Source organism: Oryza glaberrima, chromosome 11 (genome assembly GCF_000147395.1).
Source record: "Oryza glaberrima chromosome 11, OglaRS2, whole genome shotgun sequence".
Taxonomy (NCBI): Eukaryota; Viridiplantae; Streptophyta; class Magnoliopsida; order Poales; family Poaceae; genus Oryza; species Oryza glaberrima.
The window spans coordinates 23,156,221-23,182,254 of record NC_068336.1 but is presented as its reverse complement, the minus strand read 5'-3'; the positions used below and the strand labels follow the sequence as shown (position 1 = coordinate 23,182,254).

At 40.6% G+C, this 26,034-nt stretch overlaps 1 protein-coding gene across 1 annotated transcript; it reads right to left on the bottom strand.

Annotated features, from left to right (window-relative positions):
- Positions 1–15,357: 15,357 nt before the first annotated feature.
- On the bottom strand, positions 15,358–21,074 carry LOC127754767 (putative disease resistance protein At1g50180). Its single transcript, XM_052280340.1, is given in 5 exon segments — positions 15,358–15,742; positions 16,160–17,184; positions 17,487–17,505; positions 17,507–20,480; positions 20,836–21,074. Coding segments are annotated over 4 exon segments (2,718 nt in total). The 5' UTR covers positions 19,064–20,480; positions 20,836–21,074; the 3' UTR covers positions 15,358–15,625.
- Positions 21,075–26,034: the final 4,960 nt, after the last annotated feature.

Genomic DNA, 26,034 nt, shown 5'->3' with positions numbered 1-26,034 from the left:
TTTGAATAAAACGAACGGTCAAACATATTTAAAAAGTCAACGGTGTCAAGCATTTTGGGATGGAGGGAGTATCTAAATATCTGTGGTAAGTCATGAAAGTTGCCCTTTTGGCGTATGTTTAGTTTTCTCCAGGAGATGCTCTAGGTGCTGAATCCGCAGGTAGGTTAATTGCATCCTGGGCTCTTGGATAAATCTCTCTGTAATACATATCCTGGACAGACGAGATGAAAAAAACTCTCATGTAATACATATCCTTAATTTACATAAATCTCTCTATATCACTAATATGTATATATACCGCCCATATATGTGCAGTTTTTCCAGATTTTGATGGTGTTGCTAGTAAGATATTTTGAATTTGTTTAGCATTTTCCGTTGCTATGACATATATATTGAAGTTTTAACTACCAAAGCACTTGATGTAACTTTGGTAGGACAAAAGAGTCGTCAAGACTCAAGAGTGATCAACACACCAAGGGCCTTTACGAATTCCATTATACACATGTGTTAATTATATATGTTTTTGACAGTAGAGATTTTGAAACTTGAAACTGACCAAAAAAAAGTTGATGCGACTTAATTAGGCTTGGCAGTTAGAGTAGGTGGTAGTCACTGAAAGCATATATGCGAGTGGCCATGCCGCCTATATATAGGGTCCTCCAAGAACACATGCACACACACACACACAAATCATACACAAGAACACATATATAAATCGTCTATCATATCTAATGACAAGCACGCCAAGCATGATCAATGGGATTGAGGGGTACCAGGAAAGAACACCTTCCTAGCTTTCTCAGAACGGTTGTTGTTCTGCTGATCTGCTCTTGTTCTGCAACTGTCGTGTGTTCTTCTGTCACTGATTCTTGTCAGTTGTCAGTTCACACTCTGCAAACTGCTAATGCCAAGGCATCCAGGAGACGGAGTAACCTGCAGGAATGGCGCACCAACGGATAGTGCTTGAGCTTCTACTGACACTCAACTCTATTCATTGTACTAACTAAAATTGAAAGGATGACCAAGGTCTTGGGTTTGTCTCTGCATATTTATCCCATTCAGAAATCGGTATTAATTAGTAGAAACCAGCCCGGTGTTCAAATTAATTAGCGTCCCAAACAAATATTGTATGTTTACATAAAGTAGAAAAACATACAGTATCGGAAACATAGAGATGAAACAATATTGTATATATAAGATTCAAGAGAATTTCGTGAGAAGAGATCTCACGTGACAAGTTCACAGTTTATGCTGTCGTCATTCACAACTGAAGTTGGTCAGAAAAAACTGAACATCCACAGCTTCAGATCTAAAAGTGATGTTGAGTTCATGAGCAGCTTATCAGGAAACATTTGCTTCAGAGTCAATCCAATAAGCTTCTTGGCATTGTGCTTTGCTCAAAATTTCTGTTTCTCAGCTGTATTACTTTGCATCTTCAATGATGTTTTCAGCTTCATAAGTTGATTGATTATCAGCTTATCATGATCCAAGAACCAAATTAGCTGCACTTGCATTTCCATTTCTCCATTTATCATCGCATCTTGGACGAATTAAGAACTGCAGTAATGTCTGGTCATCTTTAAGGAAGGCCATCGACCATGTTAGGTTACTCATCCGCTCCCAATCACAGAAGAAGATACTCATCAGCCACATTGGATTTTCTTTTTTACATTTTAGCCCTTTTAGAAAATATATTTTAAAAACAGACCGCTAGAAAACTTTATTTGTTCAATTTGCCATCTTTACAGTAAGGAAACAATATATAGCTAGCTAGCTAGGTGACCATAAGCTAGCATGTCCTCTATTGGAACTGGATTGTCTCTTCTTGTCATCTGAATCTATGAGAAACCTGTACATAACTATGAGACGCCAGCCGGCGTTGCTCACCGGCCATGATCTACGAATTAGGATTGAAGGGCATCAGCAATGCACCTACCACTATCGGCCAGCTTCATCGATTTGATGCGATCATCGTTGTTTGAGTGATCCATTTCCATGTTTCAGTTAATTATTTGTTTCCTTAGTCATGCTGGCATTGGCAATATACTTGTCATGCAGAAGTCACTGTTTGGTTCATTTGTACGAGCATCAATTTATGAATTTTTTATACATAATGGATTTTCATTAATCCGGATCAATTTATGAATTTACCCTTCTGTAATTAATTTATAGACCGTGGGAGGTGAAATTAAGTGAAGAAAATTGATATGTTATCACTACATATATTTATGAGTTTTTTCATGTCAGCCTATCACCCAACTTCTTTTAAATTGGGAAGTTTCACCCACGCTCCATTACGCTATGACTTGACAGAAAAATATACTTGAGCAGTTGGCTGAAAAAAAGAATAATTTCCACAGTTGCTTAAGAGGGCCATCTGTAAAAAGTACTAGGCCTCCTGCCATTATTACAAGGTAAACTTTTTATACCCACATGTAAAAATGAACTACATGTGTCTAAAAAAAGTTATCTATAGTAAATGTTTAAGAAACACTGAAGCATGGATGCTCACGCGCTGCGTACCTGCGCGATTGCCCTCAACTAGCTTTTTGGGTAACAACACGCCGTGACCGTTTCCTTTTTTGGCAAATGTGTAGACTGAATGCGTGGAGATTCCGAGTCTGATTTGGGAATAAATACCAATGCTGAATCCTCATCCAGAGAAAATTTTCATCGTAAAAAAATTATACACGTAAAATTTTCGATGTATAAACTTGTAAAAGTTTCAATGATAAAATTTATATAGAGAAGGAAAAAGTACGAATTACCCCCCTCAACCTAATCCGGAGTGGTTTTGTCCTACGTGGCCTACGCGTGGCAATCCAGTCAGCTCTATATCTTCTATTATATACTAAAAGTCCATTAAACTTCCTATAAACGCTCTAACGCCGCCATGTGGCACTCCTATAAACACTCTTAAGCCGCCACATGGCACTATCTAATCTCACCGTTGATTTTCACTTAAATTGGTGGACCCGTACTAACCGTACCGTTGATTTTCGCTTAATTTGTGGACCCACTATTTTACACCATTAGATTAAATTAAATTTATTATTAAAAAATAATAACTTCCTCCGACTACATATGGGCTGTCTCCCTACGTAGGTACTACGTACGTATGATTGGAAACAAAAACTTGAGTACGTACATTACTATTGAAAACGAAGCTTTCCTTCTGCTGCCTGGAGGAAAAAAAATTGACGGTCTATTTTATGTTTTATTGTAAAAAATAAAATACGGAGTATATTACTTCACAAATATAGATATGTAGTAAAATTAGGATCCATAATAAAAAATATAAAATATCCAATCAACGTGCTTTAAACCATCTTTTAATTTTTTAAAAGAAAATATACTCCTTTCATTCTACCATATAAGGCGCACACATACTTTAAGATTTTACATTTAAAAATTTGACTACCACTTAGTATAATATAAAATGAATTTTATTTGTTAAAAATATATCATTAAATTGAAATTAAAATTTACTTTCATATGGTTAAAATTTTGTTGCTACAAATCTTATAGTATATGAAAAGTTATAAGCTAAAGATTAGTTTTGATGACCGTGCTAACTTTGACCACGCCTTATATTATGGGATAGAGGGAGTATCTAATTTATGATCCTGTTGAATTTTTTAAATATATTATATACTAAAAATCCATCAAACTTTCTACAAACGTTTCTAAATCGTTGCTTAGCGCTCCAATAAATAGAGAAATCGAAGAAATTATTTCATCATTAGATCTATCTTTAAACAAAATCCAACAACCCATCCATAAATCCAATCCCACCCCTAACCCACCACCTCCTGGGCATCCTCTCCCCATCATCATATCACGTACTTAACATACGTACGTCCGTCCCTCCCTGTCTCCTATCTCCTATCGTCGATTACTGTTTCCATCTTTTAGTTTTCTACCTAGCCAAGTTTAAGATTAAATAAAATCAAACATTAAATAACTAACAGCTTATAATCTATCTATCTATCATATACTAAAAGTTTATTAAACTTTCTACAAACGCTACCAATCCGTCACGCGGTATTCCATAAACGCTCCTACATCACTACATAACACTCCAATGAATTAGAGAAAATCATAGGTATTCCAAGAAAAATGTAGCATTTATTTTTACTTAAATTAACTGACCTAATATTTTAGACCATTAGATTATCATACTTAAAAAAAATAAAAAAGTAATCTTTCCTTCCTGATCCCCAGCCACGTGAGAGATAAAATGCGTACGTTCGTAAAGTTCACATGGAAAACGTACGACAGAAAATACGTATGTACTACAAACACTCCTAAATCGTTGCTCGACGCTTTAATAAATTAGAGAAATCAAAGAAATTTCGAGGAAAAAAAACAAAACATCCAAACTTTAATTTTTATTTAATACAGTGGATCCATCATTTTTCACTATTAGATCTATCTTTAAACAAAATCCAACAACCCATCCATAAATCTCATCTCACCCCTACCCCACCACCTCCTAGGCATCCTCTCCCAATCATCACCTACGTAACATACGTACGTCAGTCCCTCCATCTGTCTCCTATCATCTGTTATATATACTTTCCATCTTTTAATTTTCTACCTAGCAAAGTTTAAGATTAATTAAAATCAAACATTAGATAACCAACACATTATAATCCATCTATCTATTATATACTAAAAGTTTGTTAAACTTTCTACAAACGCTACCTATTCACATGGTACTCTGCAATCATTCCTACATCACAACATGAATATAAAGCTAATAGGTTAGAAAATTATAAAAACAATTAATGCCAATGAAAACAACGGAGAAACCGTGGATATCTTCTCCGGCTAATATTTCGCTCTTATGAGTGTCTCAAACTTAGCGTACGACGCATGCCCGCGTGAACGCGCGGGCTACCTTCCTAGTTTATAAAAACAAATGTGGGACCCACCTGTCATACTGCATCTCTCTCCCCCCCTCTCTCTCGCGCGCGCAAGGCCACAGGGCGGCGTCGCGGGGACGGAGGGCAGCAGACAGATCCCCAAACCTTTTCGCAGCCGCGCCGGCTCGCCGAAGAGCGAGGGGCACATCCCTCCGGCGGTGGTGGGGGCAAAGGAATGGTGGGGGGAGAAGGGCGGCGCCCCGCTGAGAGAAGGGCGAGGTCCCGCAGAGAGAAGGGCGGCTTCCTGGAGACGACGGCTCCGACGAGCGCAAGAACTAGTGGAGGTGGATGGGGAAGATGAGGAGATGGAGGAGGAGGTGATGGCCGGCTCGTGCAGCTCCCAGACGCCCCTGCGCCCGAGCCGCGACGGCCTGCTGCGGCCCCCGGTCGCCCCCGCCGCTCCGGCGCTTGAGCCGCGACGGCGTGCTACGGCGTCGGCGCGTCGTGGTCCTCCCGCGCCCGAGCCACGCCGCTGGCCGGCTGCTAGGCAGGGTCGTCATTCGTCCCCGCCACCGGCACGTCAACTGCCGCCTCTGCCTCCGCGTTCGTCGCGCCCGCCACCCCTACCGGCAGAAATCTTTGCGGGCCTCGTCGCGTTCGTCGCTGCCGCCATCGTGGTCTTCTTCCTCGGCCGATGCGGCGGTTCGCCAGGTTCGTCGCAGGGCGACGCGCCTCCCCTTCCGCTGGCCCCTGCCAAGGCAGGGTGGGACGTTGTGCCGCCTAGCCGCCGCCGCCCGCATCCTTCGTCGCCGCCGTCGTGGTCTTCTTCCTCGGCCGATGCGGCAGTTCGCCAGGTTCGTCGCAGGGCCGACACACCTCCCCCTCCGCCTAGCCGCCGCCGCCCACGCGTAGCCTAGCCGCCGTCGGCTTGCTGCCCGCCGCCTGGGACGTTGCGCCGCCTAGCCGCCGCCGCCGCCCGCGCGCAGCCTAGCCGGCGTCGGCTTGCTGCCCGCGGCCTAGGACATTGCGCCGCCTAGCCGCTGCCGACGCCGTCGGCTTGCTACCCGCCGCCCACTGCTCGTCCGCCCCCTTGCGACGCCGCCCACCTCCCGTCCCCACGCTGCTCGTGCGTGCCGCTGTGTGTGACGCAGCCCATTGACTGTCCAAAGAGAGAGAGGGAGAGGGTGTGTGACATGTGGGTCCCGCCATTTTTAAAACAAAAATTGCTGATTGGATTGCCACGTGTATCGCCACGTAGACCAAAACCACCGTGGATTAGGTTGAGGGGGGTAATTCGTCCGGTTTGCATAGTTAGGGGTGAAGAATGTCCGGTTTTGTGGTTCAGGGGGTTATCCAGACGACCGCGATAGTTCGGGGGGGGTAATTCGTACTTTTTCCTATAGAGAATGTTTTGATATAGAAACTTTGTACATTTGAAATTTCATACGAATTCAGAAATTGAAAAACTTTCCGATCGTAATCATATACATTCAACCAAAGATATAAAAGTTTCTACTCCAAATCAAAAACTTTCTCAAACTGAAATCTTGGCTACCCTGTACGTACGTACTGCATCAACGCATTGAAAGCCAAAAATAAAATTAATGCTAAGCGATCAATAAATCTTAGCAGTTGCCACCAACAATGCATGCTTGTGGTTAATTTGTTGCTTTAATTTCTAGCTTCCAACTTACAACTCGTCAGAGCAGGTATAATAGTAGACTATAAGCCAGCTATAAACACATTTCGAGAAGATAAAAGAGGTGAGAGAATACTAGCGGGCTATAGATATATCTATGTAGTCAGCTGTAGAACGGACTCCAAGATACATGTGTGCATGACAGATGGGACCGAGTTTAATATTATAGTATATGTTAACTATTGTATGAATCGACTATTAGATTTACTATAAATGATTTGGAGCCAATAGTTGGCTATACTATTAAACTTGCTATTATAGAAGCTATATATATATATATATATATATATATATATAGACACACACACATACACACACACCAAGGTGACCATCCACTAGCTAGCATCCTCTCCAACTACTAAGATTATCTTCTTCTCACTAAGTCTACAACGAACATTAGCTGTGTCGTCCACGAGACGCTGGTTGTGGCCGGTCTTGTTCACCGTGGCCGCCGCCGGCGAACGTATGCAAACAGATTAATAGGATTGAAGGGCATCAGCAATGCACCAACTGCTGCAGACACATTTGGACCTTCCCTTGCGATTTGGTGAGCTTCTGTTTGTGCACTTCATCGATGACGGGTATTATCTTTGCTCGTCGTCGTTAGAGCGATCCGGTTTTCATGCTTGAATGGCAAGTCTGGAACTGGTTAATGTACGGTGGACGGCGGCGGCCATGGTGCTGGTCGCCGTGGTTGTCGGAGGCGAGACGTGGGCTGACGATCTAACACTTCTCCTGGTTGCCTAAATTTAGTCCCTTGCGATGTCTCCTCGGGAAACATGCAACCTCATTTTTTCTTTTCGCTTGTATTTATGTTTATCAGCCAAAATTTGAATTTTTAACTTTAAATTTGAAGTTGATTTTGAGTTTTTTTTACATCGAAGTTTATTTTTCAGCTTTTGCTTTTATATCGCTAAGAACACGTATATAAAATTTTTATTTATAAATTATTTTTCGTTTACAAATATGCTGTTAGGGCTGATGGTTTAAACTATCTGTTTGGCTATTCTTGTGTGTATGGTGGGCCCGGGAGAGCCGGAGGGGGAGAGGGGCATTGATAGAACTTAAATTTATTTTGGCCCGAAATAAATTGAAATTTGAAAAAAGGTCAAATTTGAATAAATTTGTATATGCTCACAAAAAGAATGCAGAATTCCAAAAAAGATGTTCATTGAAATTTTCGTTATGAAATTTTGAACCCTGTCCGAGTAAAGATCTATCAGCTTGTGTAAGTTAGCCCATATTTGATATTTCTCGTACGAGCAATTTTACAGTATTTGAGGAGGTACCATGAGGTACAAATTTAGTGTAAAATTTAGTATCTCATAATATCTAGGTACCAAGAGGTACCAAATTTATAATAGAAAAAATGTTACCTTATGGTACCTGTTCAAGGACCGTAAAAATGCTCAATATGGGCCATACATTTCACAAACATATGCCCTAATCCCAATGCAGAGCTACATATCAACATGGAACGAAAGATAAACATAAGAAGATGTTGATCGAGTGCCTGCTCGAACTGACAAAATTGGGCTTTTTTGCATATTACTTTGTAAACAAAAAAAGCAAATTCTAACTACGAATTTGGACACACATATGTCCAGGTTTGGACTTTTTTTTTTAAAAGAACGGGTACATTGGTGTAGGGCAAAAAAAAAAAAAAGGCATGAACCGGTGTACGTTTGCAGGTGCCTCTGTATCAAGACTTAACATGGACAATCAGAGTAGGCAGTAGTTAATGAAAGCATCAAGAGTGGCCGTATCATCCGATGTCCTCTCTCTCTCTATATCTATCCCTATCAAACGAATGCAAAAGTCAGGCAATAAATTAATTAGGGGAAAAAACTTGTAGCTAGCTAGTTCACTTTGATTCTTTCTTATTGTGTTGGTTACAATCTGCATATTATTTTCCCTTTGAAAACCTCATGAAGCTAGACAATAATGCAACTGCTCAAGTAGCTAGAATTGGTAGGCATCAGGAATGCATCTACTGCAGTTTTCCTCCAAGTCAGTATAAGTAGTTAGCACACAGTTTCTGCAATAATTCTAATGACGTGTCAATAAAAAAATTCCAAAGTACGTACTTTATCACTTCTGATCGATGCGATATACATTTTGAACTAAGAAAGAAACTTGATTCGAACTTTTTGTGCAGGACAAAAAAAACTTTTTATCAGAATCGTCCCACCACTGAGTGATTGGGCTGCTGAGCTATTCCTAGCCAGGGCTCACAATTTCGGTTCGAAATTTCGTCCCCCCCCCCCCCCCCGAACCAAATATACCGCCCGAAATTTTCAGGTTTTCCTTTTTTTTTAATTTGATCAAAGTTTATTCAAATTTCGTTGAATTTTCAAACAATTTCAGTGGAAAAAGTAGGAATTTTTTGGAAATTTCGGTGCCACCGAAATTCCGGTCTAAAGCAAAATTGGAAACCCTGTTCTTAGCCCAACCAGTACATGACACATATATATTTGAGCCCTTCCAAATTTCTTGTCAATCCAACCAATCGATGAGCCGCACCATGTATATGACACCATATATATTTGAGCCCTTCCAAAAGTTCTTGTCAATCCAGCCGATCGATGACCTACGAATCAGGATTGAAGAGCATCCGCAATAATGCACCTGCGACTATCAGCCCTCTTTCTCGATTTGACACAACGAGAACTCAACCGGATTGAGATCCTCTGTCTTCAAAGACACCATACCTTTGTCACTTATAGGTAGACCCAGCGTTTATCGGGCCCACATGTCAATGACAAAGGCACATGCCGCTTTGAAGGTAGAGGAGCCTGATACAACTCAACCATGCAAGCCCTCTTTCTGTAGTAGTGATTCCTAGCCTAACCAGTGGGCGACAATCTGATAGATGATGAGGTCAACAATCTTATATTAATTGTACATCCACAAGAACACATGTATACACATATATAAATCATCCACGATAATATATATACACACATATATAATATTATATAATACCAAGATGAATCAATAGGATTGAGAGGTATTAGGAAGGCATCTGCAACGAGCTCATCTGGTGGTGCATGATATCAGCTGGCTTCCGTTGGACCTCGAACAGGTTCGTATATTTACTTACCTGACATATAGTATTACATATAATTAATCTCTGGAAAGGATGAGCTAGCCAAAAAGTTATTTAGCTCTTGTAAAAAAAAAAAAAAAACTAGTGCAACCATATATAACTGCTACTACTACCTTCCCTTGTATCAGGAATAATACTCCAAGCTAGTCTGATCAGAGTTGCATTTTAAAAGATAAAAAATGTGGAGATGTTGAGTGCCAGAATGCTAAAAGCAGAGAGATTCAGACATGAGGGGTGGATGCATCTAAGCCTGGTGACAACGCGATTGTTGTTCTTCTCTTGGTCTGCAATTGTCGTGTGATCTGTTGTGCTTCATGTTTGTTACTTTGTTACCTCTCAGTTGTCAATTTCACGCTCTGCAGAGCATTCAAGGGTAACCAACAGCATCGACAACACCGGTCATGTCCACGACGGTGTTAGTTTCATAATATGTTTATTTTATACTAGAAATGCTACTATATTTTTCTATAAACTTGGTTAACTTTAAAAAAGTTTGACAGAAAAAAATATTCAAAATGACTTATAATACGAAGTGGATGGAGTGCTTTTTTTTTTTTGCTATGTCAATATGAAACATCACACTATCTGTCTGATGTTGTTCATTTAAAAAACTCTTGATTCAATAGGAGTATAGCAATGTAACTCGGATGAGAAATTTTATGGGTTGTAAAAGGTACCCATAGTTACCACTATTTGTTGGGTAAAATTTGGTACTCTTGTTACTTGACCTACGGAGGCCCTGTTCGGTTAATCCCACCCACAAGGGAATTGAGGGGTATTTAGAGGGAAATGATTCCACACTTATTCAGATATAGAATCTCTCTCAATCCCCTCCAATATCTCCATATAGGAATTAAATGAACATGACCTGAGAGGGACCGGATTTTACGTTAGAAAATATTGTATGTCCTTTCAGCTTCAGGGACTGTAAATTAACTCAACTTGAATAGTCGGATAGTTGGTGGGTGAGCAAGGAAGCATGCATGCCATGTCGTACATCCAATGTCTTATATAAATCACCACAAAGCAAGCCAGGCAGTGAAACAGGGTCTATATTTCATTTGCTTGCTCCCTAGCGCAATGTCAATAACATTTGGTTGTTACAGTATAGTTGTTTGTCCATGGGAAACCACTGGAACACCGTGCAAATCTTCAAGTAGAATTGATAGGCATCAGGAATCAATCTAGTACTAAATTCCTTTCAATTTCTAAGCAAGTAGCTAAATGCATTTTTTTAAATTCTAACCAAATCTGTCATATAGTAGTAAGATCCATGATGCTCTTGGAGATTTTGAAATTTTTGTTATATTTTCATACATATATTTTGTTTGTTTTTACGGAATATTTTTGTTTTGTTTTGTTTTAAATTGTGAAAATCATTAAAACTATATTTGAGAGAACATGACCTCTCATTTCAAGGAATACGTATATCCCAGTAGCAATTTTTTTCTAGACATATTAACAATTAATTTCTAGAAACAAAATTAACCATATGAGTATATATTTTGAATATGCTCTTAATAGTACAACTCCTACCAATGAATCTTACCTCATTTATTTGAAAAATAATTTTACTATAGGTTTAAATCGTAAAAATATATATGTAATCTTATGTCTTTATCTATTTATTTCCTTCTCTTTCCTTTTTTCCTTTCTTTCTTATTTTAGAAGCTTCCAAAATCCTCTTGAGTGATTTTTTTTATCATCCATCTAATCGAATGGTCAAGATTCATTCACCCTCTTTTATTTTTTAGTGAATCTAATGACTAATATTTATTGGATGATGTGGCTCATTCATGTTTCAGTTTAGGTTTCACCTTTCATTAGTTTTCCTCAGCCGATAAAGCTCATAAGTTGATATATCTCGATTTACACATGATGAAGACACCATGGGACCATTGTAACAAAGGAATAGGATTGAGAGTCATCAGGAATCTACCCATGACTATAGTACCAATGTACCATAAAGTAAGCAACACATGATGACTATTGACTCCATTTTTTTTTTCATAGATCGACAAGTTTACAGTGGCTAATTGTTTGTGTGCCCTGCAGCTTCACCACCAGCTTGTCCTTATGAGATTAATTGTTATTGACATTTTTAGATCCTAGAGTATATCCCTGATGAAGTGTCCAGTGGAGTTTCTTTTCATAGTAGTGTCTAGTTGCAAAATTACTATGACTATTTGGACGATGTACTCCTGGAGTGATATGATGCCTTTGTAATGCTGAGGAGTTGAGCATGAGTGATCAATTCGTTTCTGATGTAGGCAAAGCATCATGAACACTACTTAGCAGCTCCATGATTATGCCTTATGCTGCCATAAACTAGAGCGTACAACGAATTTTGCATCTGATATGGACAGATGGCTACTAAAACAAGAAAAAGTGTATATATGTGCACATCGTAAGGATGACGAATACAAGTCAAATAACTGATGATTGCTTCTGTTTAATTAGCTTGTTTAGTCAATTTCATTCTGATCTTTTGATGCAACTATCCACATATATGAAGGGACGAATTAATCGTATCTTTTGTGGCGAGGGGAATATTAGATTATAATGTAGGTACATATTTTTATTATTTCTGGATGAATAAACCAACTAAAAATTGTTCAACGACTACAATATCTCTCTTCAAAGCAAAGGCACAGGTATTTTGCTTCATAATTGGAATAGTTGGGAATCCAGACTCCATAGCAATCCATCCATTTAATCAATTCATCAACAATGTCTGCAGGATTCTTGATAACTGTATGAACAGAGAAATAAGGTCATTAATAGGCAGAACTCTTTTAAAACAGAATGAAGGAGTTCAACCAATTCACTACAACATGAAACTAATGCAAACGAAAAGCATATATAAGAGGGGTCTTTTGATTTGCTATATGATGGTAGCCGGACAATCTCGATCGCATTTCAACCTGATGCTGGACATATATATGCTATCCTCCATGTACACCAGTAATGACCAACCACAAGTTAATTATAGCATCGAAGAATGGGGATTAGGTAGCATCAGGAATACACCTACATCGACCAAATCCTCTCAAGGTTTCCAGCATTTCTGAAGGGTTAGGAAAATAAATAAATTTCTCCTAGTCTAGTGCTCTAGATTACTCTGGCAAAAGGAGCACGGCATCACAAAGTACGGTTCAGTCAGATCGTTTGTGAAAGTGAAATGTAGGCAATGAACATTTCCCTGGCCGCTGTGAAAATTGTTACGACAGATTGGCAGTGTCAGTGCATTGCAAAATTTCCTGACAGACAAATGCCTGAGATAGGTTCTTAGTCTGGAAATTGCCTAGAGTCAGGCATTATTCTCAATTTTTGTCTAGGCTGATGGATATCAAACATTTTCTGTTAAACTCTTGATTCTTCTACTAAAAAGTTGGAAATGGAGAAGAATTAGAGAAAAACACCACCTTCTCATTTGTAAGATTATCCCTTGTAAGGATAGGGGTGATGGCCAGGAATGCAAAATTTTGTTGAGAAAACAGGAAATATGAAATTTTGCTCAGTTTAAATTATATGAGCTCATCACACCCACGTCTTTATAAATCCAATAAGCATATACTCCCTCTGTCCCATAATATCCACCGTCTGTCCAGATTCATTGTATTAGGATGTATCAAATACACTCAAAATCTCTTATATCATGTGACGGAGGGAGTACACGCGTACTTCTATTATTCTCATGAACTCACTCTCTCAATTAGCAACAAGTAGAAGCTTTGATCGATCACAAATTTACGGTAGCTGAGAATTGAAATCCTTCTGAAAATTTTACATCCTTACCTTACTCAACACATGGTAGCTAGGTCTAGGAGGCATCGTGAACAAGACTACGACAACCACCGAGCTCTGTTGGTACAACGTCTCACAATCACACCATATGTATGGCATGTCTACAAATTGATCATGTATGTTCCAAGATTTGAACTCATCTCGCTCGGATTGTATTCGATTTCTTATTCGCAGTTCACCGGTAGTCAGTGGGTGGAGATACACTGTCGAGGTCGGCAGAAGCAATGCCATGCAGGGTTTGCAATCTTGGAATTAGGTTTTTTGCTGGGGTGGCCCGAAAGAACTGAAATTCCTGAAATTTCTTGGCTGAAATTATTTGAAAATTTGAGGAATTTTGCACGAAATTTAAATAAACTTTGACCAAATTCACAAAAAAATGGAAAAAAAAGAAAGGGAAAATTTCGGACGAGATTCGTGCTTACGGGGTGGGGAGCAAATTTAGAAACGAAATTTCAATCACTGATGCCTTGGAACTAGTTCATGAATTGAGCCTGAATAGTTGGACATCTAGGATTCTCACTTATGCTACAATAATATATTAACATTGAAATTATCAAATCACGGCGGAGGCCAAAGCACTAGCTTGCCTCGCCCTGCCTCCTCCATTGATTATTACTTGCATAGAAGGCTCTAGCAATGTCCATTGACGACTTTCAAATCTGTTCATTTTTTCCCAAACACAATATCAGACGCAAGCATTCATATATACACTCGCTGACACGCATACTCACCTCTACAAGTGCAAGCGTGTATAAACCTGCCTCCATGAGAACCTACGAAGATTGAGCCGGTATATCTCAGGATTGACAAAGTCATCATATACGTCTTGTTGCAATAGCTACGTTGCCTACTATTAAAAAAATAATTAGCCATACATAAACTTGGATGGGCAGGTTCCATAAAAAAAAAAACCTAATCAGCCATACTTAAACTTGGATGGGCAGGTTCTATATAAAAAAAAACCTAATCTACTCTTACTTCGTAACTCTGTTCATTCTGTTTTTGTGGTTAACTGCTATTGTGGTCCATCAACAAAGAGTTCTGAACATGCAAATCTGAGGGTTTCTTCAGAGAACACTGACGTAAATATTTCTGCAGGGGCGTCGTGTGATTTTTGTTGTTGTCGTAGTCGGGGAGATTCAGTGTTAGGTAGTTGTGTTTATTGGTTCTGTCTGAAGGATAATTCCTTGTGTTCTTGGCTTCCGTCAAAAATCTAACAATGTTGACTCTGTAACTTTAGATTCTCTATACTTTGCTCATGTCCAATTCGAAATAGGGCAAAACCGAAGCCTCTCTTATAATCAACCCGGAAGGTTAAAAGTAATTTTGAAATACAACATCTCCTGACTAAAATCATCAGACTAACATGACAAACACTAGTTAAAGAACCCATGGCTATATTTCTGATTCAGTGAGGTCGATCGGATGACGAGAACACAGGTGAAGCCAATGGCTCAGGGCATCATCAAACTAGAACGGATAATTTCACACAGATTCATCGAAATATAAAACATGTACAAATACGGATAAATCATATGTGCATATTAATTGTCCTGCTGCATAGTCACCAGGAGTTACAGTTTTATTATTCTTACATCCAAGCAAACAAATATAATGGAAAGCCCTCATTTCAACACACCGGATACTACAGATTGAGAGTCAATATCTCTATCTCTACTATTATAAAAATTAAAGATGTTTTCACCGGCATTTTGGTACGTCATCCATGTATGAGTCGGTTTTTAAGTTCGTTTGCTTTTGAAAATACATATCCGTATTTGACTCGGTTTTTAAGATCGTTCACTTTTGATAATACAGAAGGAATCATATAAGAAATTTGTTTAAAAAAACTCGCATGCTAACTTCAGACGATCGGCCTCCTAACTGCAGCTCATAATTTTCTAAAAATATATATATCCAAGCAAACTACCACAGTGAATTTCATCTTAACTAAACCATATAACAATAATAAGATTAAAATAAACTACACCCGTTGCAAGCACGGGCATTTTTTCTAGTTGTAATAAACATTCATCTTGTATGTACATCATGATTACTGCCTCAGAAACGATGACATATCACCTTCTTATAGGCAGGGAGCCCAGAGAATAGCTCGCAGGAACGGGGAGAAACCTCCCTCCCTTAAATAAAATCCAGATCAATTTTGGAGTTGTGCGAGTGTGGAGTGAGTTCGTGTGCGTCCTTAGTTGTACCCTCTAAAAAAAACCCTCCCGATAACATGTATCTGGTGTATGTCACCTGAAAAAGAAAATTGAGAGAAGGGCTTCCAGTTACGAAATTGATCATCTATCACAGAGAGTAGTGATTATATTCATCCTTAATATGCTACTTCATTTTTGCCAATAAGCCAAAAAGGAAAAAAAAAATCTGGGCACGGCGCAAGTGGCTGTAAAAAAAATATGCTGAGATTTTTTTTTTTTGGCTTCAAGGAATGATGTCAATCCATGAATTGTTCGATCATTATTCAACAAAAAAAAAAGGGATTTGCTTCACACAAGGTTCACAAACCGTTTTGGCCCCACAGAAAAAATGACCCCTAGCTTATTTGCTTGTACTAAAAAATATTGCATGACACACATAAGTGCAGAATGCAAAATGGCAACAGAATCAAAACAGTACAGAACTGAAGGCTGGGAAAGAGGGGTTGTTACTGACCTTGCATCCTTTCCCTCGTAGATCTTTGCAAGTGATGTCATCTTCAGAAATCAAGGGATCTTTCAGAACTAGTTCCTTGAGGGATGGAAGTTGCACCAATCCATCAGGCAGCTTTCTCATATTCCTAAACCAATGAAGAACCAAGTGGGTGAGTCTTGGCAGTGCCCCAGTTTCAATGATCCACTCCTCAGTGTAGAACATTGAAAGATCCAAGCGCTGTAGCCGAGGGAACCCTTGGGCAGAGCAGGACGTTGTCCGGCCTTGATACCCACTCAAAGAAAGAACCACAAGACAGGGAAGCTTCTCTACGATTGGCATCGGGTCTTCTTTAATGACATTAGCAAAAAGATCTAGCTGCCGTAGACATTGAGGGAAGAGTGTACTCCCAGGCAGTTTATCTAGCACATCGAATCTACGAAGAAGAATTTCAACTGCATCAGGCATGTTTGCAAGCATTTTAATCATGTCCACGGGTATGTCGGTGCGAGAGAAGTCCAAAACAAAGGTAACCAGTTGAGTCATTTGGCCCAAAAATTTCACAATAGCACTCGCAGAACTTCTGAAGTAATTGAACGATGATGTTTCCAAATGAAAAGTCCGAAGCTCTTTTTGTTTGCCATTCCTTGTTGGGTAAAATCCTCCACTAAGATAAACATGCTTTAGAGAGGCGATATTCCACAGGGACTCTGGTACAATTGACTCCAAAATTGTTCTCCTGAAATCTATTGTTTGCAAGTAAAGAAGCTTTCCAATTGAAGGTGGGAGTCTAACACTTTCACAATTTCTCAATATTAGATGCCTGAGGTGAATGCACTCACTAATTGCCATGGAGAAATTATTTATCGTTGAATTTTCTACATGAAGAACTCTCAGAAACTTCAGCTTCACTAGGAACATCGATGGGACACTAAAGCCAAGTATAGTACGTGGATAAGCTGTTGCCTGGAGTATCTTGTCATCAAAGAAGTGATGAAAAGAATTCCGATAGAATGTCATGGTATTAAATGATGATACTTCAGCTCGACCTGCAAATGTGTTAAGTAAATCAATACATGCATGTCAGCAGGATAAATATTTTGAAAGGAGCAATAATCTTACAGTCCTTAAGGAGGAAACAAGAGAGCCTAAAATAATTTTTACGTATCTTAAAAGAGACATCAGGAGGTATCACATTTCTTAATGAAAGTTGTGGATACTCCTGACACCTCAATACTCAGGTACTAGTATGCAAAAAATAATGCTAAAAATAAGTGCTGCCCTCCTTGATGACCATAAAAACTTCTTTTCTGAAAATATATAGCTACAGTGCAAGGAGAAGAACAATGACCTGTATTTTTGTCGGTGACACAAAAAAAACCCATCTTGTGTTGCTTCTTCGATGCACCAATCGCGCAAAATATCATGGATCTTTATTCTTAAAATCGATCCATGAGCTGTGCTTCTATCAACTACTTGGACGAGGCTTCTTTGAGCTAGCTCACTTATGTACTTGTATGCTAGTTCTTCTGGCTTATATTTTCTTCTAGGCTGAACAAAACATTCAGCTGTCCATAATTCAACAAGGTCCGCCGTAGATATAGAATAATCCTCAGGGAAAACAGCAATATAAAGGAAGCAAGACTTCATATAATTATTTCGCAGATCATTGTAACTGCGAGCTAGTATGTCTCGCATCATCTGTCCATTTTTTGTTGATATCCAGCTCTTAAATATGTCTGACCATGCTTGTATGTTTAGATTTTTGGACAGATAACCCCCCAGAACTGCAAGTGCAAGAGGCAATCCGTTGCATTTTCTAGCAAGCTTTCTCCCTAGTTCTTCAAACTCATTAACATCTTGTAGTGAAGACCTTTTGTATGATGGTAAAGATTTTCTACTAAAAAGTTCCCAACTTTTCTCATCATCTAAGAGCTTCAGAGGATGGATGTAGGTCGACATTTCAAAATGATTTGCAACATCTTCCTTTCGAGTGGTTAACAATACTCTACTGCCATTATTTACATCTGGAAAGACTTTACCCACTCTATTTATTTGATTCCATGTATCTGTTGCCCACACATCATCAAGCACTACAACATATCTCTTATTCAATAAAAATTCGTGGATCTTTTTTCCCACCTCCAACTCTTGCATCTGATCAATTTCTCTAGACTCAAGTTTGTTGGGCATTATCTGTCTCATAATATCTTTAAGTAAATCAATGCCTTTGAACTTTTGAGATACAGTCACCCAAGCAGTTGTGTCAAAGTGATTTCTGATTCTAGTTGAATTGTAGATTTTTCTAGCAAGTGTAGTTTTCCCCGCACCACCCATGGCTACTATGGAAACAACGCTAAGCTCGTTCTCCTGTTCAACTAACTTCTCTACTATCTCATTGTACTCATTATCAAATCCAACTACATCATCATCTTCAAAATTTTGATACATAATATCATAATCTTGGGGAAACTCATCATCAGCATGACCTATGTCTGTGGTAGGATTACCCAATCCAACGATTTTTAAACGGTTTGCACTGTCAAATATCTCACTGATCTTCCTTCTTATCCGTTGAATTTCAACACCAATTTTGTGCAGGGCTATCAAATCAGTTGGTAAACGAGCATACCTTGAAATGGCACCCATGAAAACCTTCTTGAGCTTGTTTCGCTTCACCATGTACTCCGATGCTTCAATAACATTCTCGGCGTCATATGCTGCATCCCTGATCTGCCCTACAAGAACAGCTGCACTTGCATCCCCAGACCTCCTCTTGTGCTTGGCATCTTCAAGGAAGCCATGGAGACGCTCGAGCTCAGCTTTCAAGAACCCAACTTCATCCATGACTCCACATAACAGTGAGGTCTCCTGGACAGCAAGGTTGCTGATGCTACCAACCGCTGCAGAAACAGCCGATTCAGCCATATCTGCTCACAAACGGTTGCTCAATGAACTGAGGAATATGGAAAATATTTCCAAGAAATGAGGATTGTATTTCTCAGAGTGTAGTTGTGGTTTTGGAGGGCATAATTTGGTAATGAAATGTTGGCTTGATCAGGGCCTTGCTTGATGTAAATAAGAAGTGCAGGTAACTAATGAGGTGCAGCAAAGAAATGCAGTGGAGTTAACTACAAGAATACCTTACTTTGGATGGGGTTTTGGCATCTTAAATTAACATATTTGAACCTCCAACAGACTAGCTTTTTGTGTTGTTTCTTTTCTATTAAATAGGCTCACAGGTGTATTATACTAAGCTCAAAGGAACAAATGCACAGTAGCCCCACACATGGTATACTTAGAGAGGGTAAAGGTTCACAAAACTAAAACCAAAGGAGCATGTGAGATTGGCACATTTGCTTTAAGCAGATATTGATCGGTAGGATTTGGATACATGCTTTGCAAAGCATGTACCTTCAGAACTTATAAATTGGAGCTAACAAACCATTTTCCTTGGTGCCTTGTGCTCTAGGTGTGCAATATGCCAATATGTGATTATAATTAACTGCTTTGACCATTTGATTGAAGGTGAAGTCTAGTAGATAATAAGCAGGGTAACAAAGTAATAAATCGATCTGACCTCCAGTATGTAGACGACACACATAAATCCTTGACGGTAGTAGTATTTCTGTAGGTCTTCCATCATGTAGCTAATCTTGTTAGAGTGATGTAGTGAACAATTTAAGGTGAATCGGAACTGCAAAAAGATTTCAACTAACATCCGAGTTCTTGATACCTTACTCTCGTGTTAGAGTGATGTTGGCTTGATCAGGGCCTTGCTTGATATTGGGTGTTAAGTAAAAAACAAGTGCAGTATTTAGCCTACTTAATTTGGTAATGAGGTGAAGCAAGGAGATGCATTGAGTTAACTACAAGAATACCTTACTTCAGATGAGGTTTTGGCATGTTAAATTAACATATTTGAGCCTCCAACAGAATAGCTTTATTTATGTTGTTTCTTTTCTATTAAATAGGCTCACAGGTGTATATAGTACATAGAGAGGATAAAGGGGACGAAACTATAATCAAAGGAGCATGTGAGATTGGCACTTTTTGCTTTAAGCAATTTTTTATGGTAGGAATTGGAGACATTGTGCAATGCATCTACCAGTGACAATCCATTTACCTTGGTGCCTTGTGCTTATATGTATAAAATCTATGATTAATTAACTGCTTTGTCATTTCACTTAATGGCCAAGCATGTAACAGGGTAATAGCTCTGACCTCCATTATGTAGACCACCCAGAGCCGCTCCACCTCGGCCGTCAGATATTCACTAGCACAAACTTTAGTCTCGGACATAGAACTCTTCATTTGTATGTTCTGGAAGGTGTTTCGCTAGCTCCTGGATCATATCATGTAGTCTTGTTAGAGAGATCTTGCATGCGCTAGGACATTTCAATCGCAAAAGGTTTGAGCTAATATTCGAGTTTCTGAAAATCTGTTGTTTTTTTTTTAAGAATTCACATTTAAGTTTCAGCTACAAACTTGGGCAACTAAACTAAAACTTTTCACAAGTTTCCGCACAAGAACTGAACAAATTAGAGATGAACTTTCACTTTGAACTCTGAATCCCCCAAATCCACACCGCAGCTAAACACAAACCAGAACCTGACCGACCGAGAAATCAAGCTTTCAGCTGCAGACAAAACTGAGCCGATTCAACTTCAACCCCAACCCACCCACACACTTTCACGTACCTAGGGCTTGCAGTTCCTCTCCGCCGCGGGGGCGGGTCGACGGCGACGGCGATGGCGGCGGAGCGGCGGCGCTTGGGCTCGATGGAGAACGAGGTTCCTCTTTCTCAGGGCATCATCGTCGCTGGATGGTTCAGATTCGCTTTTGTGGGGATCGGACGGTTGGTAAACCAGCCCTTGAGATAACTTTTGATTAACTCTCTTAATAATAGTAACTCTCTAACTAATAAACGTGTCTTCAAGATCCAAAGCCTTTGATTGGAGTTGTGTTAATCATCATTTGTGTTTTTTTAACTAATTTAATTTGCATCTCAAATTAAGTTAATTACTTTGCCAGTGACTGGTAGAGTTAGGTTTTACTATCTCCGTTTTATATTATAGGATGTTTTAACCACTTCATTTCTCATCTAGGTTCAGTAATATCGATATAAGTCTGGACACATATGTGAGGCACGTACATGGATTAATGTATGGATATATTTAAAACCCAAAATATCTATAATATGAAATAGAGGAAGTCCCGTACATATTGGCTTGGGCACCTTCCTGTCCTTCCTAACTTCGTTTCAATAAGTTGGTGTATTTGATACGGTCTGTATCCCGAGTGTATATATTGTACTCCACTGGTTATGAGTCAAATCTCTTTATGAGTGACAAGGACCAGAAAATTCAATTATTAAGAGTTGTTAGCCTGCAAGTATTGTAGTTTTTCAGAGAAACCGCCTTTTAGAGCAGAATGGACCACTTCGACTCCTCCACTTCACCGATAACTACACGTATATCATATTTCAGCTAACAATAGAATATTTGTAAACCCTTGCTATGTGCCTGTGACCGTGATTGACTGCATACTATCCTTATGGTCGATCAACTATGGGTGACCAAACATGCACCTAAACTCATCTTTGCATATGATTCACTGTTGGATTAAGAGGCTTCAGGAAAACTCGTATTGTTTGAACCTAGAACAAACATACTACTTCTGTTGGCCTTGCACTCTAGGAAGATTATTATCGCAGGCGGCGCCTTATGTGATACACCTGTGATAACCTATCTTCACAGGTAGATGGCCAACTCCATACCGGTACTCATTTTTGCCGGCGGGGTTTTCGCTCTAATTTACATACCCGCCTGCGAAAAAGTATACCCAACGTTAGCGAAAATGCTTTTTCTAGTAGTGAAGGTTAAGGGCACTCGAGCTGGGAGCTCGGAGTGGATAAGCCCGGAGCTCTCTCGGTTCCCTTCTCGAGCTACAGTTCATGCGCCGCTCGTTCGGCCCCTCCTCCGACGATTCGTCGTCGACAGAGGGAGGGAGAGGGGTCCGGTCCTTCCTCCCTAGTACTATAGATATAGTTTAGTCAGGGTTTCTTGGTTGGTTGGGATCCTCCCGTTGTGTAGTTCGTTCTTTGGGTTTGCGAGATGGCCTTCAGCGCTAGCCTTCCTCGTCCTGGTATCAAGATGAACTCCACCGGAGCTAGCTTTGGAGGCTGTTCACTTTGCTCCCAAGGTCTTCTACTGCGCCATCACTCGGGATCCCTCCAGATCTGCGAGTTCACAGGTAGCGTCGACCAAACTTTCTTTCTTCAGTTAGTTTTTTCCTCAGATGGTGCTCCTCTGCTACTTCTCCAGCGAAGGATTTATTCAAGGCATTTGATGCTTCCACGTTTAGCCGAGATGGTCTCAATCTCCCATGAATCGGGTATGCCTCTTGGTGTTCTTTGCAAAATGCTGCGTTTTCTCTCTAATCCTTGCCGGTGGGGTAGTTCTAGGGTTCATTCTTGGAGTTTGTGCCTGAAAGCTGACTTTCTTCTACTGATTCGACGGATTTATTTTATTGTGTTGCTGACATTGATATGTGATTTCCAACAACCAAACCTCCTTTGCGAGGAGAAAATTGGGATTATACTATCGCAAAAGAATGGTTTCGCTGGAATGCTATCGCCTCAAAGTGATTCACTGGAATACCATTCTAAACTGAAGGTGTTCACCAAAATACCATTTTCGGTTATTTTTGTAAATAGAAATGTTTTTCTCACTTTTATATTTTCTCCGGACCAAAATACCCCTGACGTGGGCCCAACCTGTCATACTCTCTTCCCTCTCTCTTTCTTCCCCTCTTCCTCTCTCGAGGACATCGTCGGCTGGCAGGCGTGGCAAGCTGCGGGCAGTGGCCAGTGGATCTCGCGGCCGACGTAGTCCTCATCGCCGCGGAGGTAGTCCACGGCATCACCGTCCGCATCTCCGAGGTCCTACTCGACGTCGGCCTCGCCGTTGACCTCGGGCACGCGCTCGACGTGGGTCTCCTCGCCGCGGAACACCGTGTAGCTCCTTGTGGACGGGCTCGTCGTCCCGGCGCCCGCCGCCCTCGGGGTAACCCATGGTCCCGGGAGCCCCAGCCGCGCGGCGGACATCCGCGGTGGCGCTCTGCTTGGCCTCGGCCAGCAACAGCAGCTCATCTTCCCCAACTCTCTCCACTGCTACTGTTGTCGCTGGCTGCCCCCTACTCCTCAAGATGCGGCGACCAGCAGCAGCAATAACTCACCAAGACCGGAGCAGAGCACCGCCACCACAGATTTCGAGGGAGGCCGGGAGTTGCTCGCGTCTGGGCGCGCGGACGTGAACTACGCCGGGGTGGTGTGGCTCAAGGCTCGGCGGGTGGCGGAGGCCGCGCTGCGGGACGGCGCCGCCGCCGAGCTGCGGGCGGCGCACGAGGAGATCCGCGCCGACGTGTCGCCGCTCTTCCTCACCGCCGGCAACGGGGACGCCGCGCTCGTCCGGGCGCTGCTTGTGAGTGCCCTTCCCCCGCTCGTGCTTCTCAAAATTCGCAGTGTTCCAAGCCGGGGATGCCGCCGTGCCACCGAGGAGCAGCTCGACGACGTCCATGAGGCCACGCTCGCCGGCCACCGACGCCCGTCCTCGAGAGAGAGGAAGAGGGGAAAGAGTGAAGGGAGATAGTATGACAGGTGGGGCCTACATCAGAGGTATTTTGGTCCAAGAAAATAGTAAAATTTAGCAAAAACATTTTTATTTAAAAAATAACCGAAAATAGTATTTTGGTGAATATCTTCAGTTTAGGATAGTGAATCACTTTAAAGTGATAGCATTCCAGCGCGATAGCATAATCCCAATTTCCTCCATTGCGAGGCCCCGTTCAGGACAGTGTGTTGGTTTAATCTCCTGCAGCGCATCTGGTTTCCTCCGTCGGAGACAAGATTCTGGATCTTGCCGTCAGCGTTGAAGGCAGGAAAGGGGAAAGTACTCGATTGCTTTTTCCTGTTATTTTCTAAGTCCTTTTCTGCAATTTACTAAGCTCAAGGGCCACGTGGACCAATCCTGGCCGAATGGCTAGCTTTAGATTAGTAGATGTATAAATACAGATAAAACATATGCGTATTGTCCAGCTGCACAGCCAGCAGGAGTTACAGTTTTATTATTCTTACATCCAAGCAAACAAATATAATGGAAAGCCATCGTTTCAACACACCGGATATTACAGATTGAGAATCAATATTGTAATAAAACATTCATCTTGTACGTACATCATGATTACTGCCTCAGAAACGACGACATGTCACCACCTTATAGGCAGGAAACCTAGAGAATAGCTCGCAGGAACGGGGAGAAACCTCCCTCCCTTAAATAAAAACCAGATCAATTTCGGAGTTGTGTGAGTATGTAGTGAGTTTGTGCGCGTCCTTAGTTTTACCGTATAAAAAAACCACCTGAAAAAGAAAATTGAGAGAAGGGCTTCTAGTTACGAAATTGATCCTCTATCACAGAGATTAGTGATTATATTCATCCTTAATATGCTACTTCATTTTAGCCAATAAGCCAAAAAGAAAAAAAAACTGAGCACAGCACAAGTGGCTGTAAAAAAATATGCTGAGATTTATTTATTTTTGGCTTCAAGGAATGATGTCAAACCATGAATTGTTCGATCATTATTCAACAAAAAAAAAGGGATTTGCTTCGTACAAAGTTCACAAACCGTTTTGGACCTACAGAGAAAATGACCCCTAGCTTATTTGCTTGTACTAAAAACTATTGCATGACACACTAAGTTCAGAATGGAAATGGCAACAGAATCAAAACAGTACAGAACTGAAGGCTGGGAAAGAGGGGATGTTACTGACCTTGCATCCTTTCCCTTGTAGATCTTTGCAAGTGATGTCCTCTTCAGAACTAGTTCCTGGAGAGATGGAAGTTGCCCCAATCCATCAGGCAGCTTTCTCATATTCTTAAACCAAACCCAAGTGAGAGAGTCTTTGGCAGCGCCCCAGTTTCAATGATCCACTCCTCAGTGGAGAAGGAATCAAGAACTGGATTTTTCATATTTTGGTCCTTTTAAAAAACTTATTTCGCAAATAAACCCCTGAAAAAACTTATCCCAGAAATGGTCCTTTTTGGGACGCCAGAGTGGCTGGCGCCGTCCTCCTGCCACCGTGGCGCACGCGAACCGACGTGGCAGGAGGAGGGCGCCAGCCATGCTAGCGCCGCCCCAGGGAGGAGGGCGCCAGCATGGCTGGCGCCGCCCCCCCCCCCCCCACACTCGCCTCTATTCCTGTTTCTCTGTATGGAGTTGTAATGGTGTCATTTTTATTTTATTTTTTCGGATGTTTTTTCACACTCAGGATCACGATACAACCGACCAGAAAAAAAATTAAACTCGAACTACCACTTAGCTAAGTCTGAAAATAGCTAGCATACTACTTAGTCTACTTTGCACCTTCACTAAAATTGGACCATAACTTCTTTAGTAAAACCCTTTGATCAGCATGTTAAACATAATGCACTCTACCACTATATGGAATTTCTTAAACTAATTCAAAATATAACCACATGAAATGACATATATAAGTTAAACAGTACAGAGAGATGCAATTTTTTTATTTTTATTTTATTTTTTTGATATTTTTTTCACACTCAAGAGAACATAGGAACCAACCGTATAAAAAATAAACTCAAACAGACAAAATATGTGACTTGTAGAATTTTCCAAAACTCTACCGAAACGGACAAAATATGTCATCTATTAAAATAGGCGTAACTTTCTCATACGGACTCGGAATCAGGCAAATAATATATGCACGGACATCTACAGAAAAAGTTACATCCGATTCTCCCAAGCTTCGCCAGGTTCAGCGATATTAAAACCTCCAAATTCCGCTTGTAAGATTGTGTTTTCAAGGAGAGAAGTTCTTC